The sequence below is a fragment of the Paramisgurnus dabryanus genome, chromosome 21 (assembly GCF_030506205.2).
Source record: "Paramisgurnus dabryanus chromosome 21, PD_genome_1.1, whole genome shotgun sequence".
Lineage (NCBI taxonomy): Eukaryota > Metazoa > Chordata > Actinopteri > Cypriniformes > Cobitidae > Paramisgurnus > Paramisgurnus dabryanus.
The window spans coordinates 4,650,200-4,667,521 of record NC_133357.1 but is presented as its reverse complement, the minus strand read 5'-3'; the positions used below and the strand labels follow the sequence as shown (position 1 = coordinate 4,667,521).

General features: G+C 36.8%; 1 protein-coding gene across 2 annotated transcripts; it reads right to left on the bottom strand.

Moving 5' to 3' along the window:
• Nucleotides 1–803: 803 nt before the first annotated feature.
• Nucleotides 804–6,748, bottom strand: zfp64 (zinc finger protein 64 homolog (mouse)). 2 transcript variants are annotated; one of them, XM_065286633.2, is made up of 7 exons: nucleotides 6,531–6,748; nucleotides 6,292–6,312; nucleotides 5,909–6,040; nucleotides 5,724–5,816; nucleotides 5,575–5,637; nucleotides 5,249–5,500; nucleotides 804–2,128 (listed from the first exon to the last, which is right to left on the bottom strand). In XM_065286633.2, exons 1-7 carry the CDS (start codon nucleotides 6,550–6,552, stop codon nucleotides 891–893), a joined length of 1,821 nt encoding a protein of 606 aa, XP_065142705.1. In that variant the 5' UTR covers nucleotides 6,553–6,748; the 3' UTR covers nucleotides 804–890. The 2 variants fall into 2 exon arrangements, with proteins under 2 accessions (XP_065142705.1, XP_065142706.1); XM_065286634.2 differs by lacking the exon at nucleotides 6,292–6,312.
• Nucleotides 6,749–17,322: the final 10,574 nt, after the last annotated feature.

Genomic DNA, 17,322 nt, shown 5'->3' with positions numbered 1-17,322 from the left:
CTCTTTTGCCGCCAACATGGTTTTTTTTTAGTTGCCAGCCAGCGCCAGCCTTTTTCATGATTTTTACAAAAGTTTAATGACTTTCAGAAAATGTTAAATATATAAACATACAATATATCAAATGAAAGAACAGACCCTCTGCTTTCAAAAAAAACTTTTTCCATCATACCATCGTTATCACCTCTCAAATATGGGTAGTTTTCTTCAAAAACAACAAATTTTGAGCAAAAACTGAGATAATAAAATTTTTCTGAAGGACTTTTAATAGAGATCAGATTCAGCGCGATCCTCAAAACATACACAGTTCTTACTCTTTTAAGTGAGGCGTTACTTTCGGGCTGCATAAGTTGTGGAAGATCGCCACCTGGTGAATAATCGCGATATTGCGGAAAGCCGGAAATACTCGTCATTGGCAAGGAATCGTTTTGAAGAGTGTTAACTTGTCAATGGAGTTGAAAGAGTTAACCTCTTGGAGCCGTGTGGTTTACTTCTGTGAAGATTACTTCTGATGCATTATTTTGGGGTTTAAGGTAAGTTGTTATTCCCTGATCCCTGTTTTTACCATTATAAGCTTGGAAGAGCAAGGACATTAACTAAAATAACTTCAAAAGTGTTCATCAGAAAGATGTTGAACATGTGTATCTCAGATTGCTTGAGGGTGAATAAATCATGGGTTAATATTTGGCTGGAGTATCCCTTTAATGCCATCCTAAGTTTATACTAGTAGGTGAACAGAAGGCAATAAAAAGAGTCAATTTTTGTTTCCAGGAATACTGTAATTCCAATAAAATGTGAGGGTAGCAGTGAGGTACAAAGAAATGAAAACACACATACATCTCTGACCCCTTCAACAAAAACTAAACTGTACAAAAGTTTGTTAATACTTTGCACTATAACTCCTCACTGATGTCCACTGTATTGGTGTCTGAAAATATTTGGTGAGGAGACAGATGGTATATGTTAGTAGACAGAGGAATACTTTGAAAGAGAATGGTCCCCGCTGGACCCATATTTAAATTATCTTCTGATATGACTTGCTTCAAAACATCCTGAGATCCATCAATGTTCAGAGGTTTTGCGTTGGCGGTCGAGGGACTTGCCTCTGTCACCACTGTAACTTCAGTGCCGCCCTGCTGGATAAGCGTGTGGAGGCTTTCCAGGTCCGAACAGGAAGTGATGAAAGCATGGGTGCCGTCTGAAGACGAGGCGGAGCAGGAGGCGATGTAGTTTTGATTAGGGGGAGCAGCATCACCCGTCTCAAATGTGCTTACCTCACTGCTGCCGATCTGAGTAAGCAGCACCGTCCGGTGCTCAAGGGCGCCCTCTGGTGTTGATGCAGAAATGTGATGTACGGGTGTAAGGAGGCCGTTTAAAAGGACGTTGTGCTCATGGGGACCGAGCAGAACGTCTCCGGTCTTAGCGATGATCTTTAAATGCGTTCCGGTGTATGCAGGTGTGACTTGGGCTCGGTTTGCATCCTGTTTGGTAACAGATGTGGTTTGCGATTGTGCCACTGCGCTTTTGTTATGCTGCCTCTTGTGGCTACGAAGCGAATCCTCCCGTACGAACGAAGCCTCACACAAGTCGCAACGAAACGCTCGTGACGCCTCCAATCTTGCTCGGTAACGTGAGCTGAGAGATTTGGGAGGCTCCTCCCCAGCCCCACTCCCTCTCCCCGTCTTACTCCGTCTTTCCGGACTATCCGCGTGACACTTCCGTCTGTGAATTAACAAATTACTACGCTGCTTACTGGCAAACGGACAGTGGTCGCATTTAAAGGGCCGCTCGTCCGAGTGCACCCGCTCGTGTATCTTGAGCGCTCCCTTGCTGGAGCATGAGTAACTGCACTCGCTGCACTGCAGAGGCTGGGCAGGTTGGTGCTGGCGTGAATGGTGTCGCAGGGCGGCTTTGGTGGGACATTGAAAGTCACATTCAGAGCAACGAAACGCGTCGCCGGCGCTATGCTTAAGATGAACGTGCGATTTTAAGTTGGCTTTCATGGCGCAGCGATACTCACAGAGATCACACTTATAAGGTTTCTCGCCGGAGTGCACTCGACTGTGGCGCTTCAGGTCAGAGTTGATCTTGAATTTGGCATTGCATTGATTACACTGGAACGGGGCGTCACCTGAGGAGGAAACAGGCAAAGATATGATTTAAATATTAATATATTACAATTTTACAACAGAAATCTGATGTTAATAAATTTTAACTTAATATCCAGTTGCCTGAGGAAGATCGTAAGATCTAAACTATGCAACGCAACGATTATTAAAAACTATTTCAGCAAGCAGATAGTGTGCGGGAATCGCCTTTGTGTATGTTATGAGACTTTGTGTCTTCTTATCCTACGCACCCATCTACTTCAGGTGTGCGACGCTAATTTGTTTGAACTTAATATCCAGAAAATAAAGTTAAAAAGTAAAACTAAGATCAAATGTTTTGAGAGATCGGTATCAGTAAGATTTTAATGCTGTAACTACTCTAAGATATTGTGATAAATATTCTTATCGGTTCTTATTGTTATTTTTTAAATGAAAATATAAAAAATTTAAAAACAGATTCTTGTTAAATAAAATAAAAGTTATTTACAAAAAATTTAAACAAATCACTACAATAATCTTTAAATGCGCGCTCGTGCAAAGTTACACCGTGCAAAGATATATATGGTTTTTGCTAGATGGGATACAGCTACGGCTGGGTTTGGGGGTAGGATTAGGATGAAAACAGCGTTTGCGGCTAGATGGGACACAGCTACGACCTAATCCCGTGATATGTTGGGTTTAGGGTTTGGTTTGGGGGTAGGATTAGGATGAAAACAGTGGTTCTGGCTAGATGGGATACAGCTACGACCTAATCCCGTAAAATGTTGAGATGAGGGTTTGGGGGTAGGATTAGGATGAAAACAGCGGTTCTGGCTAGAATGGGATACAGCTACGACCTAATCCCGTGAAATGTTGAGATTAGGGTTTGGTTTGGTGTTATGTTAGGATGAAATAACGGTTCTGGCTAGATGGGACACAGCTACGACCTAATCCTGTGAAATGTTGAGATTAGGGTTTGGTTAAGGGGTAGAATTAGGATGAAAAAAGCGATTCTGGCTAGATGGGATACAGCTACAACTTAATCCCTTGAAATTTTGGGTTTAGGGTTTGGTTTGGGGGTGGGATTAGGATGAAAACAGTGGTTCTGGCTAGATGGGACACAGCTACTACCTAATCCCGTGAAATGTTGAGATTAGGGTTTGGTTTGGGGGTGGGATTAGGATGAAATAACGGTTCTGGCTAGATGGGACACAGCTACGACCTAATCCCGTGAAATGTTGAGATTAGGGTTTGGTTTGGTGTTAGGTTAGGATGAAATAACGGTTCTGGCTAGATGGGACACAGCTACGACCTAATCCTGTGAAATGTTGAGATTAGGGTTTGGTTAGGGGGTAGAATTAGGATGAAAAAAGCGATTCTGGCTAGATGGGATACAGCTACGACTTAATCCCTTGAAATGTTGGGTTTAGGGTTTGGTTTGGGGGTAGGATTAGGATGAAAACAGTGATTCTGGCTAGATGGGATACAGCTACGACCTAATCCCTTGAAATGTTGAGATTAGGGTTTGGTTTGAGGGTGGGATTAGGATGAAATAATGGTTCTGGCTAGATGGGATACAGCTATGACCTAATCCAGTGAAATGTTGAGATTAGGGTTTGGTTTGGGGGTGGGATTAGGATGAAATAACGGTTCTGGCTAGATGGAACACAGCTACGACCTAATCCCGTGAAATGTTAAGATTAGGGTTTGGTTTGGGGTTGGGTTAGGTTAGGATGAAATAACGGTTCTGGCTAGATGGGACACAGCTACGACCTAATCCCGTGAAATGTTGAGATTAGGGTTTGGTTAGGGGGTAGAATTAGGATGAAAAAAGCGATTCTGGCTAGATGGGATACAGCTACGACTTAATCCCTTGAAATGTTGGGTTTAGGGTTTGGTTTGGGGGTAGGATTAGGATGAAAACAGTGATTCTGGCTAGATGGGATACAGCTACGACCTAATCCCTTGAAATGTTGAGATTAGGGTTTGGTTTGAGGGTGGGATTAGGATGAAAACAGCGGTTCTGGCTAGATGGGACACAGCTATGACCTAATCCCGTGAAATGTTGAGATTAGGGTTTGGTTTGAGGGTGGGATTAGGATGAAATAATGGTTCTGGCTAGATGGGATACAGCTATGACCTAATCCCGTGAAATGTTGAGATTAGGGTTTGGTTTGGGGGTAGGATTAGGATGAAAACAGCGGTTGTGGCTAGATGGGACACAGCTATGATCTAATCCTGTGAAATGTTGAGATTAGGGTTTGGTTTGGGGGTGGGATTAAAATGAAATAACGGTTCTGGCTAGATGGGACACAACTACGACATAATCCCGTGAAATGTTGAGATTAGGGTTTGGTTTGGGGGTGGGATTAGGATGAAATAACGGTTCTGGCTAGATGGGATACAGCTACGACCTAATCCTGTATAAAATGTTGAGATTAGGGTTTGGGGGTAGGATTAGGATGAAAACAGCGGTTGTGGCTAGATGGGACACAGCTACGATCTAATCCTGTGAAATGTTGAGATTAGGGTTTGGTTTGGGGGTGGGATTAAAATGAAATAACGGTTCTGGCTAGATGGGACACAACTACGACATAATCCCGTGAAATGTTGAGATTAGGGTTTGGTTTGGGGGTGGGATTAGGATGAAATAACGGTTCTGGCTAGATGGGATACAGCTACGACCTAATCCTGTATAAAATGTTGAGATTAGGGTTTGGGGGTAGGATTAGGATGAAAACAGCGGTTCTGGCTAGATAGAATACAGCTACAGCCTAAATCCTATAAAATGTTGGGTTTAGGGTTATGCTTGGAGGCAGGATTAAGATTAAAACAACACTCATCCGATGAGATTTCAGCGTGTGCTGTATCCCTTCTAGCCAGAACCAAGATACTTTGCATTTCTTAGTAGTTTAAGTCTGGTGAACTCTGACCTGCGAATTTGTATTACGTAAAGACATGTGAGCAATAGACCATCGGAACTTTACAGCGTGACCTTTCTCCACTAAAAGGCACAGATGGACAAAGCGCCCCCTGCCCATATTCGGAGCAACGTCTGAAAAATTGTGTGTGTGACCGCACCCACTACATGCAAAAGTCTTGTTGCACTTGTGGTTCAGGAAAGCTCATGCTGACTGTGGTGCATAAACCTTAGCTGTCCTTACCTGTGTGAGAGCGCAGGTGAACGGTGAGCTGGCTGGAGTTTCGGCTGGCGTACGGGCATATCTGACAGTGAAAGGGCCTTTCATCGACATGGATACGGAGATGCTTCTTCAGACTGCTGCTGTCGGCCGCGGCGTAAGGGCAGTGTTTACACTTGTGCGGCTTCTCTCCGGTGTGCAGACGGCTGTGAAGATTGAGTTTATCTCGCCGACTGAAACGTTTGTGACAGAGTTCACACTCAAACGGTCTTTCACCTGTAAAAAACGAGTCTGATTTGATATCAGATCTCTAAAGTTGGGAACAGAAACACATCCAGCAGATCACTTACCCGTGTGTGTTAATATATGCCTCTCCATGTCTTTTTGGCCATACTGGGTTTTGAATGTACAGCCTAGGGACAAACAAAAATTAAAGCATCCCTACAGTGAAAGTTTATACTTAAGATAAAAACGCAATGCTTGGTTATTGACAACAAACCTGAGAAGGTACATATGTGTCTTTTTTGAGTTAGTGCGGGTTTCAGCTTTTTGGAGGAAGTTTTCTGGTGGAGGTTCTTTTTAACTTTTGACTCTGTAAGTACAAATGATTGGTTACCTTTTAAACACATAAACAGTTGAAGTGAAAATTATGTGTTTGCACAGTCAACACGGCATCAAACTTACCATTAGAAAGTGCATTTTGGCCTGATATATAAGTTGAAGTGATCTGACAGTTGGTTTGCTTGTGGGCGAAGAAAAGTTCAACGTTGTTGTACTGCTGTTTGCATAAACCGCAGATGTGGATGTCTGGACTCACTTGCATAAAACATAAAAAACAAACGTGAGGATACAGAAAATAACTCAAAAAGTAGAAATGTTTACAGTGAATGACATTTCAATAATAGCAAAGTAAAGGCAAGCATGACAGATCTGGTAACCCTTTAATATAAAGCAAAAGTATTTATAAATTACAAAATAAAAGTATCTTTGAAGATGAACCATGGTAAGGTATACCTATGAATTGTAAGTAGTACCATGCAAATAAAATTAACCATAAATCAAAAAACTTGTTTGTAAAGCTATTAAGTCTACATCCATGTGTGCAATATAAATAAAACCATATGTACATATTATATAAATCTTTAAGCAATTGTAATACATACTTTCATTATATAATGATTGATGTTACTGTGTGTCTCGTTTATAATACACTAATAAAAGGATCTAGCTGCATTGCACAGAACGTTTTATTGTTATCCTTTATAAGATAGTATGTTTATATTGAAATAGATGAGCTGTTATTTACCTTCTGTGTTGAATGATGCCATGTGAATGAAGATGTAACGTTACTGTATATGGCCGGACTTCCCGTCTCGTGCACTTACAGCGATTTGATTATTGTTGATTATCTTCTGGAGACGTAAAAGTAGAAAAGTATTTTAAAACCTTTAGAAGCTTCATTAGTTGTTCTTATTTGTGTATTTGTCCTGCAGTTTTTGACACTAAACATCACTTCTTCGACGGCACACGCGCTCAGATGGTCAAGCGCAACATCGCCACCTGCTGTCGGAAGAGATGAACGACGAGAAGATACAGTACACTCAGGGAGATTGTGGGAATATGTTATTTGTAGTATTAAAAAACACCTATTAAGTATGCTTTGAACAAAAAAGTACTATACAATAAAAACATTTTAGAGCCAAAGAAAGAAGAAAAAAAGACACATTCATAGAGACACATGACTTTTAAATCAGAGATTTACAGAATTATAGATCTACAGAGCTTTATAGATTTTATATTAATATTAGTTAGAAATGGCAAATAATTAAATAGTTACAAATAATTACAAAATAAATGTAATTTTATAATTATTTGAAGACTTATGAGAATAAGGGCTTAAAAAATTGCATTTATGAATGTGAAACTGGACTAAGAAAATAATCAAATGTATTAAATAAGCTTCACAGTTAACACTGCCATCCTAAATTTACATTTTTAAAATACAAACCAAAATTAAACGGCATCTTTAAACTGTGGGGGGATTGTTTTCAAGTGCAAAGAGCAAAAAAGCAGCTGATATGTCTTTCTTAAACTTATGTTTTAGGGGTAGAATTGGTATGAAAAAAAAATGAAAATGAAAAAAATATAATAAAATTTACTTTTCAGTTAGCTATAACTCTTGCAAAAGTAATTTTATAACCAATTTTTTTGTTATGGATAATTTTGAGAGTCAATAAATTGCAGAATGATGTCATAAATTATTGAACCCTATTGGTGGAAGTGAGAGACTGTAAGTTTGAAATGTTTAAATCTTTCCAATATGGGTTTTGTCCATGTTTTGTAACAAACTAGTTTATAGATATCCTTAAGCCTAGCATATCATAATTAAAGCAAAAAACTCCATTTTGATTTTATGGAGACTTTATGAATAAACGCTCCAAATATGTAATGCAGTATAATAAATGTGTAGTCCTCCTCTACTGTAGCTCACTTAGATCCAGTTTTGAATCCCAGTGAACACACATATACTCTAAAACAAGGAATGCACTTTGGATAAACGTGCCTGTCAAATGCATTAATGTATATAATAAAAAACAGAATAGGACTGTATATTTACTTAAATAAATGAGCAGCTTATCCTCACACCAAATAATTTAGAAAGATTATGAATGATAAGAAAAAATGTGACAATCAAAGGTTATTTTATGCTTTAAAAATCTTCATCACTTTTTTGACACTATAGGGAATTCTGATATAATAAATATTGAGTTTACTATTGCAGCTTTGGCTCAGATCTGTTCCTAATGCTTGCTGTCATTTCAAAATCACTGATTCATGTAACCTTCTGGGTCGATGGAAACTAGGAGTTAGAGATTTTCATATATATCTCTTTACTCTTAAAAGCAAACACTGACCAAAGCATAGTAGAGTCAACTTCACTTAATCTAATGTTTGCACTAAATTCATAGTTTAGACTTTCCACTGTTACATGATATCTATTTAATGATAACAAGCAAATATCATATATTTGGCCTGTTTTGGATAAGCTAAAATCTCACATGTGCTATCTTGTCGAATGAAATAAAAATTCACTTCATTCTTTGTGCACATAAACTGTAGTTTCTAAACCCATGGACCATATGTGTGTGTATCGGCAATTCTCTCCATGTTCCCCTGTGAGACATGAGGGACAATATGGAGATGAAGGGCCCTGTCACTTCATTTTAACCCAGCTGAGCCCGGCAGATGCACACAGCTGCTTAATGGCTGCAGGCTGTCACAAGACATCTTGGAGCTCAGAGACGCAGAGAGGAGTTTTAATTGTTGACTGTCTGGCAGAAGTTTGACTGCAGCTGCATTAAATGAACACAAGGGGGCATCCATGCTGCATTATTCATACTACTGAGAGTACGTGACCAGGTATTTCATAGATCACTGGTTACAGCATTACTTTAAAACTGAAGGTGGTTTAAAGTGTTTTACCTTACCTGGGACTTACTACTGTACAAAACATAAGGTTCACTTTAATGAAATGTTTCTATTGATCTTAAAAAAAAAAAAATTGAATAATGTTGTATACTATAGCCTAAATAATTGTGTCAACATATTCATTTCTGTCATTACAAAACAAAACATTTTAATTCAAATTTATTAGATATTTATATTTTGAAATGCAGAACCTTAGGACAAAAAAACAACAAAGAGAAATCTGCCAATAAGAGCCTACAGATGTGAACTCTTTAAAGATTAAAATTGTTAAAAAGCATCTCAGGGTGAGACCTGGTCGACAAAATGTCAAAAGATAATTTTTGCAAATTCTAGACAAGGTGTGATTACACTGAAATATAACAGTTTTAATTTATCATAAGTTATTTTAGATACTACAACATCATCCCCAAACTTATTTTAAAGAATTTATCAATACTCTAAAATGTGGAAAATATAAATGAAGAAGTGACCCTAAACCATTGACAGTAGTGCACATGCAATACATAAAAATGTTGCAGAATACTAAAAAAGTATATTAATTATAATTTTTTAAATATTTTGACCATTTCTGGGTTATTTATGTTCAAATGATCCATGCCTTAAATATTTTAAATCTCACAAAAGCCCGGGATGTTCTTGATTTTTGAGCAGAGGGAGGTTTATTACCAAAAGAAGTACTGTATATCCACTTCAGTGGATGAAAATGAATACTTTACACTTTAATTTAAGCTATCTAAGCTTCCAAAATTGTACAGGAGGCCAAAACCAAAATCATTCATGCAGACTGTTTGTATCCATTCCCATTAGCAGAAGACATACGTACCGACTTCCACATTTATTTCCGTGAGTTATATTCAATAAAATATTTACATATCATTCTTAGTCATCTCGGGCCATTCTGCTCAGTTTGGGGTACGAGGGGTGTGAGTAATCCCAGCCATCATTAATTTATCTGTCATATCTATTTTCATGTGATTCAGAGGTAGATCAGGCACAGAAGAACTCAAAGTCTTGAAAGGTAAAGACATTATTAGTTTATAGCCACATTTACAGCTACATACACATCAGAAATATAGATGACATAATGCTTATCATAAACTTTCTCCTGCATATGATGGACGCTCTCCAGATTGCGACTGGTGCATCTGTGCATTATGAAAATCTTGATCTGATTCTTCATATAAAAATTAAAATCCTGTCATTGTTCCTTCTCACTCTCTTTCTCTGTTTTTTTTTCAGCGGTGAAATTTAAAAGTAGTTACCATGAACTGTCAAGATCTAGGAAAGGAATTAAAAAAAATCATTCAAACTGTATAAAGCTTTTATATACAGTATGAGCAATTCTAGCATTATGACATTTCCAGTCCAAAACACAATTTCTCAAAGAATGCATTTATTACCAATATATTGAATCATTGGTCTATTTTCCTAAATCCCTGATTATAGAATCCAGACATCAGAAAAATATCAGTATATACTCATGTGTTTTCTGTTTTAGATAAGGGAAACATGCATGCGTTATGGATGTGACAAAAAAGACACAAGTTTTTGGGAGACAACATACTTTGTAGGAATTCTTTATAATAAAAAGCACAAACCATAAGCAATATTACCCAAAGAATGAAGAAAGGACTATTTATTTTACTTATATTTTCATGTGCACATTTATGAGGAAGAAACAGGATTATTGATGTGACTAATAAAAGCTGCACTTACCAAACTATGTAAAATAATTTGAAAAAATGCTTGACAATTTTGATCTAAGCCATTAGATATTGACATCTGAGATAACAGTTCAGTTAAAACCTTAATTTTTAATGATATAAGGCTTTGCATTTAATTGCTGAAACTACGCACTACGTTTGGTCACGAGACTCGCAACGACCAAAGGCAATGAATATCATTGACATCAACATTTTTAAAGTGCACCTATTGCATTGCAAAAAAACAACGTTATTTTGTGTATTTAGTATAATTCCATGTGTTCACATGGTTTATGGTTAAAAAACACATTGTTTTCCACATACCGTACATTTTTGTAGCTCCAGATGTCACTCTCTTCCTCAAATGCATGGATTTTGTAGTAAACTGTTGCCTACAATCCTAACCATACTAATACACACCAAAAGAAACGAAAAATCGTGAATCAGACAATAGGTGCCCTTTAAATGCAAATGAGACGACTGAGAGCTATACACTGAAAAAAATGATCAATTCAATTTACTACATTTTTTTAAGGTAAGTGGTCGCAATCAATTTATTTAAGCTACATTTAAACAAACAAACAAACAAAACAATAGAAAAACAAAACAAAACAAAAAACTTTTGTTTAAAGGAACACCCCCACATTTTGAGAATTTAGCTTATTCACCGTATCCCCCAGAGTTAGATAAGTCCATACATACCTTTTTCATCTCTGTGCGTGCTGTAACTCTGTCTGAAGCAACACCGGCTAGCTTAGCTTAGCACAAAGACTGGAAATAAATGGCTCCAGCTAGCATACTGCTCCCAATAAGTGACAAAATAACGCAAACATTTTAAAGGAATGTATGGACTTATCTAACTCTGGGGGATACGGTGAATAAGCTAAATTCCCATAATGTCGGCGTGTTCCTTTAAAAAAACAAAAGTCCATTACTAAATTGATTGCAACCACTTACCTTAAAAAAATTTAGTAAATTGAATGAATCATTTTATCAGTGTACTGCAGAGGGAAAGGTTATTTGTCCGATGATACTTCTGACAACTTTAGGACTGTTTATTTTATTTTATTTATTTTTTACTGTAAACAATCAATTGAAGAGCTCTCATATGCATTAGCAAAGGTTGAACAGACGTAGAGCCAGATTAATAAAAAAAAGTTTAACAGGAACTGAGGAATTTCCCGCGGGACCATTTTTAATAATGCATTAAAGTGCTTGTAATTCTCAACCTTCATAATTTCTCAACATGCTATAAACAGATGTTATTCTATGTTTACGTTATTTGCCAAATGACCCCGTTTCCTCTTTGTTTATGGAAACCGGGGGCAGGGATGGGGAATGTTTCAACACACACATCCATATCTTTTTAAATGTTCTGACAACGGCAGATAAAAGACTCTCTGAAACTGACCAGGATGAAGAGTTTAGATGAAATCGTGAGTCAGCATTAAACCTAAGGGATAAAAGGAAGACTGGAAGACACCCTGTAAACTTAACGTTTCTGTCTGGATGTTAATAATGCGAAGAGCAACACCAGGTTTCACTCAGCACTGAAGTCTCTTGCAAAATGATACCACTAAAACTAGGACAGATGGAAAGAGAACTGGAGAAATGAAGTGTGTACAGCGGGGTGAGATGTTTATGATGTGAGGAGGAACAGGAAAAGACCATCTGAAGGTCCATGTTTGGTTTGAGCAGCGTGACAAATTATACACACATGAAGAGAATGAAGCATGCTCAGCGCCTGTTATCATTACATCAGATAAAACAGAGGCAACGTCTGAGATGCATCACATGTCTCTGTATACTGATGAGACACACGTGCATGCACAAATAATAGATTATTAATGATTATGGTAATAAAATTAAAGTGTATATTTATCATTTAATTATTTTGAAGTATAAAATATTATTGTATTACCTTATTTATCTACAATACCATACACTGTAAAAACATCTTTATATGTGTACATATGTGGTAACATCTAAAATAACTACTGTAGTATTATTTAGTTGTACAAAATCAGCAGTATTACATTTACTATAAATCTGGCAGACGCTGTTATTCAAAGCAACTTGAAGTGCTTAAAGGAAAACACCACCATTTTTTCTATATTTTACTATCTTCTTACCTCAACTTAGACAAATTAATACATGCCTATATTTTTCAATGCGTGCATTTCATTTTTGTACAGCATGTTGTGAATGTGTTAGCATTTAGCCTAGCCCCATTCATTCCTTAGGATCCAAACAGGGATGAATTTAGAAGCCACCAAACACTTCCATGTTTTCCCTATTTAAAGACTTTTACATGAGTAGTTACACGAGTAAGTATGGTGCCACAAAATAAATGATTTTCTAAGTGGATAAAAAATGAGAAAGAAGAAGTGTTGCAAACTAACTGTTCTTCCCTCATACAATATAGTTCTCATTTTTTATCTGCTTACAAAATTGCCACGTTTTACGTGTTTTTGTGTAATTACTCATGTAACAGTCTTTAAATAGGGAAAACATGTAAGCGTTTAGTGGCTTTTTAAATTAATCCCTGTTTGGATCCTAAGGAATGAATGGGGCTAGGCTAAATGCTAACACATTCACGACACGCTGTACAAAGATTAAGTGTACGCATTGAAAAAAGATAGGGATGTATTAATTAGTTTAAGTTGAGGTAAAAACATAGTAAAATATTAAAAAACTGTGGTGTTTATCTTTAAATCTATATTGCACATTTATTTTCATCAGTAGGCTATGTGTGTTCACTGGCATTCGAACCTATGACCTTTACATCTGAACGACAGTAACATAATAAAAATATTAGGTAATATGACAAAATCAAACCAGACTGTACAACAATATTCATTTTGTTTGTATTTTTTTCTAAACTAAAAAAAAATCAAAGTCACTTTAACTTAAAGGGGCAATAAGTAGGATTTACCCCCATCTAGTGGTAAAATTGTATTTTGCATTCAAACAAACAGTGCTCTCTAGCGCCTCGCTTTTCCGAATGCGTGTTGCAACTACGGTAGCCGTTATGTGCTCACTGATCTCCTTGTCCGTTTCAGCTGGTTCACGTGTTCTGAATGAAAACGCGTTGGTAGGCTAGTGCTTTTTGTCCTCTCTCTGCTATTATAGTTTATGAATACGGCGGATGACATGGAAGACTCTTTGGACTTACCCGTTCAATGTAAGTAAAGAGAAGAAATTCTGAGCTTACAAAAAAAGTCAGATCACTGGCAGAGGTCATTTGACACCAACAAGGACATATTTATGAATAAAGACATCGATTTTGATTAATAAAACAGTTAACACCCTACTAAAAGTCCCTTTAAGATCCTTGCACACTAAAGTCCGACATTTTTGGGTGCGTTGTGTGCTGCGAGATGAAACGAATCAACTTGTCCAACTATCTCATGGTAATCTGTATGTATTTTTATAAGGTGGCCCATTTTTTTTTACATTTTTTTTTTGCCCCTGTGACGTTGAAGTTAGGGGCGGGGTTTTCTTATTGTTTTTTTATGATAATAGTATGTTTTGTATGACTCGAATTCTTACGAATGAACCACCTTGTAAAATGCATACAAATTCTTGTGAGAGCTGACTGGTCAGACGCCATTCTGGATTTTGGCGTCCGCTTACGGTGGCTCTAAATTTTCAAAACATCTCTTAAAATGCTTGTTATGGATGCGAAAATATGTAGAAAATTTTACCTGATCCAAATTTTTTATGATGGACGAAAGTTTCGGGGGCAGTGTGTAAACATGATTGTCACGACATGAAGTTGTATTTATTTTTTAATATGCAAATATTTTGGACAAGAATTTCGGACTCAGTGTGCAAACTGCATTACTATTTAACTTATTAAAAAAAGTAAAGAAATGTAAAATTTTTATATAACTTACAACAATTTGGCCGGTGGTTAAAACTTAATATAGTAATTTGAAATTAGCAAATTTTTTTTTTTACAGTTTTTAAATTACTTTTTACAATAACAATTGCCACTTCTCGAGTTTCACAGTGTATATCAATACATAATATATTAAAGTATTAATACATTTTACACAACACTGGACCACAAAACATATTTTAACATATTAAACACAAAAGTCATGTTTCGTATATTTGTAGAAAAAGTCATTAGGATATTAAGAAAAGTTAATGTTTTATAAAGATATTTTACCGTAAATATATGAAAAATTTATTTATCATTAGTAAATTCTGTTGCAAGGTCTTTATTTGGACAACTTTAAAGGCGATTTTCTCAAAATTTTGATTTTATTTGCACCATTACTCTTACGAAAATTAACCATGGTTTTACTACAGTAAAAAAAAACATGGTTGCTGTAGTAAAACCATGGTTTTGCTGATAGTAATCAATACACCAAAAAACCATGGTTACTACACTTTTACCACAAAAAACATTCTTAATTTTTTTGTAAGGGCAGATTCCAGATTTTTAAATAGTATCTCCTCCAAATATTTTCCTTCCCTTACAAACCATATATTAATGGGAAGCTTATTTATTTAGCTTTGATGTGATGTACAAATCTAAATTTGATAAAATTGACCCTTATGACATGGTCCAGGGTCCACAAATCATCATACAGGCCAAACCCCAAATGTTTGGTATCACAGGATGCAATGTTAAATAGTCAATATCTAGACCAAATGATACGTTCTTAAACTGAACATAAATGAGACTTTTACACTAATAAACAATAAACTAGACAGTAGAATATAACAGATGCCTTACTGGCTACAGGGCAAAATACATCCGAGTTTCCAAATATTCCACGGAGACCCTGCGGATTCTTCATCTTTTTAATCATCTTCTGTGGATATATGGCCTCTTCACATCTAATAAGCTGTTTGAAAGTATTTGCTTTCATTTGTAACCCAGAACTGTCGAGTGAATTTAACTCAGTGCTGGAACATACTTTACTGTCTTTGTGTGTATAATAGATTTAAGATATTATAAAAATGTAGACTTTAAATTTGTTTTACAGCTAGACTTTGTTCAGTATTCTGTATCGGGATCTTACCTAAAAATAATCTTTCGGGCATGCATCACTTTTACAATTGCTCATAGGGAGTTTCAGAAACGAGGAGACTTGTGCTAGTTTTAGATGATGAAACAGGCAAAGAAATCCTTTAGACACTCACAGACTACACTTACACTCTTTAAAACAAAGGTGCTACACAATCCCATCAAAGAACCGTTTTTGGCTGTATGGTTCACATCTAAAGAATTAAAAGTTCTTTAGACTAAAAGGTAAAAAAATAAATGGTCCTTTAATAAACCTTTGGCTAAATGGTTCTTTGGGGAACCAAAAATGGTTCAGGGGTGCCCAAACGGTCCTGGAGGGTCGGTGTCCCATAGAGTTTAACACCAGGTCTGATCAAAAACATGAGCGGCTAATAAAGGTCTTACTAGAAATTTTCAGGCGCTTTCACTTAAACTCTGCAGGACACTGTCCCTCCAGAAAGAGTTTGGGTGGGTCTGGTATCGCTGTGAACATTTATTTTTAAAAGTCTCTTTTGACTGGGGTTAGTAATCATTTTTCAACCACCTATTGCAACAACCTGTCAAGAACTCAAACAAAAGACCCAGAAACTAGTAAGAACACCTTAGCAAATATGCTTGAATCACCTTATGAACTGCACAGTAACCATTTAAAATAAAACCACTTAATGTTACCAAAAAAGATTTTTTTTTGCTACCTGTCAAAACATTTCAAGTAATGTACATTTTAATTTGTATGCATTCCTTCCAAGTTATTTAAAATTAATTATTATGGAGTTCAAAAGTGTAAAAACAACAACTGTGCACATCAAGAAACATGCTGTAATAATAGATAATAGATAGTGTATTTTTATCAGACAATTATTATGAGATATGAAGTTTATTTAAATAAGATTGGGAGGAGCATGGTCATGTAATTCAACCAATCAGCATAAAGAGGTCTCACAGTTTTTGCAGCATCCTTCTCATCCCAGTTAAGGACAGGGGATAAAATTCAGAGCTCGTGGTCCTCCCTCCGGACAACACGGCAAGTATGTTTAATTATCATTTTTGTTTATATGTTACACATGAACTAATGAAGTTTGATAACCAGCAAATGCATTTTAGGCCTAATATTTAACGAGAAGGCAGGTTGAAGTAGCCTACATTTGTTGCCTTAAAGGGATAGTTCGGCCAAAAACGATATCAAACCCATGATTTACTCACCCCCAAGCTGTCTGAGTTGCATATGTCCATCTTTTTTCAGACAAACACATTTTCGGATATTTTAGAAAATGTTTTAGATCTTTCAGTCGATTAAATGTAATGTTACGGGGTCCACGACCTTCAAGTCCAAATAAAGTGCGTCCATCCTTCAAAAAATAAAATCCAAACGGCTCCAGGATGATAAACAAAGGTCTTCTGAGGGTAATCCGCGCGGTGCTGTTGTAGAAATATCCATATTTAAAACTACCTTCCGGTAGCGCCGCCATCTTAGTCGCGTCCGCATTCAGGATGAGAGCTTACGCAGCCCACGGAGACTACTCTGCTTCTACTCTGTGCCCCCACCCTCCAAATTTGTCATACGTCACTAAGAAAAGTGCGTACACTACGCTAATACTCTCTCCTGAATACAGAGGAGTCTAAGATGGCGGCGCTACCGGAAGGTATTTATTTTCGTTAATAAAGTTTTAAATATGGATATTTCTACAACAACACCGCACGGATTACCCTCAGAAGACCTTTGTATATCATCCTGGAGCCGTTTGGATTTAATTTGTGAAGGATGGACGCACTTTTTTGGACTTGAAGGTCGTGGACCCCATAACATTACATTTAATTAACTGAAAGATCTAAAACATTTTCTAAAATATCCGAAAATGTGTTTGTCTAAAAAACGATGGACA

What these genes read in the sequence shown, in the direction of transcription:
- zfp64 (XM_065286633.2), bottom strand. Translation starts at nt 6,552, where the DNA reads ATGGCATCATTCAACACAGAAG. An exon ending in GGCATCATTCAACACAGAAG is followed by an intron (nt 6,313 to 6,530) that starts GTAAATAACAGC and finishes ACATGGATGTAG; the next exon opens with ACTTAATAGCTTTACAAACA. An exon ending in CTTAATAGCTTTACAAACAA is followed by an intron (nt 6,041 to 6,291) that starts GTTTTTTGATTT and finishes GTTTTATGCAAG; the next exon opens with TGAGTCCAGACATCCACATC.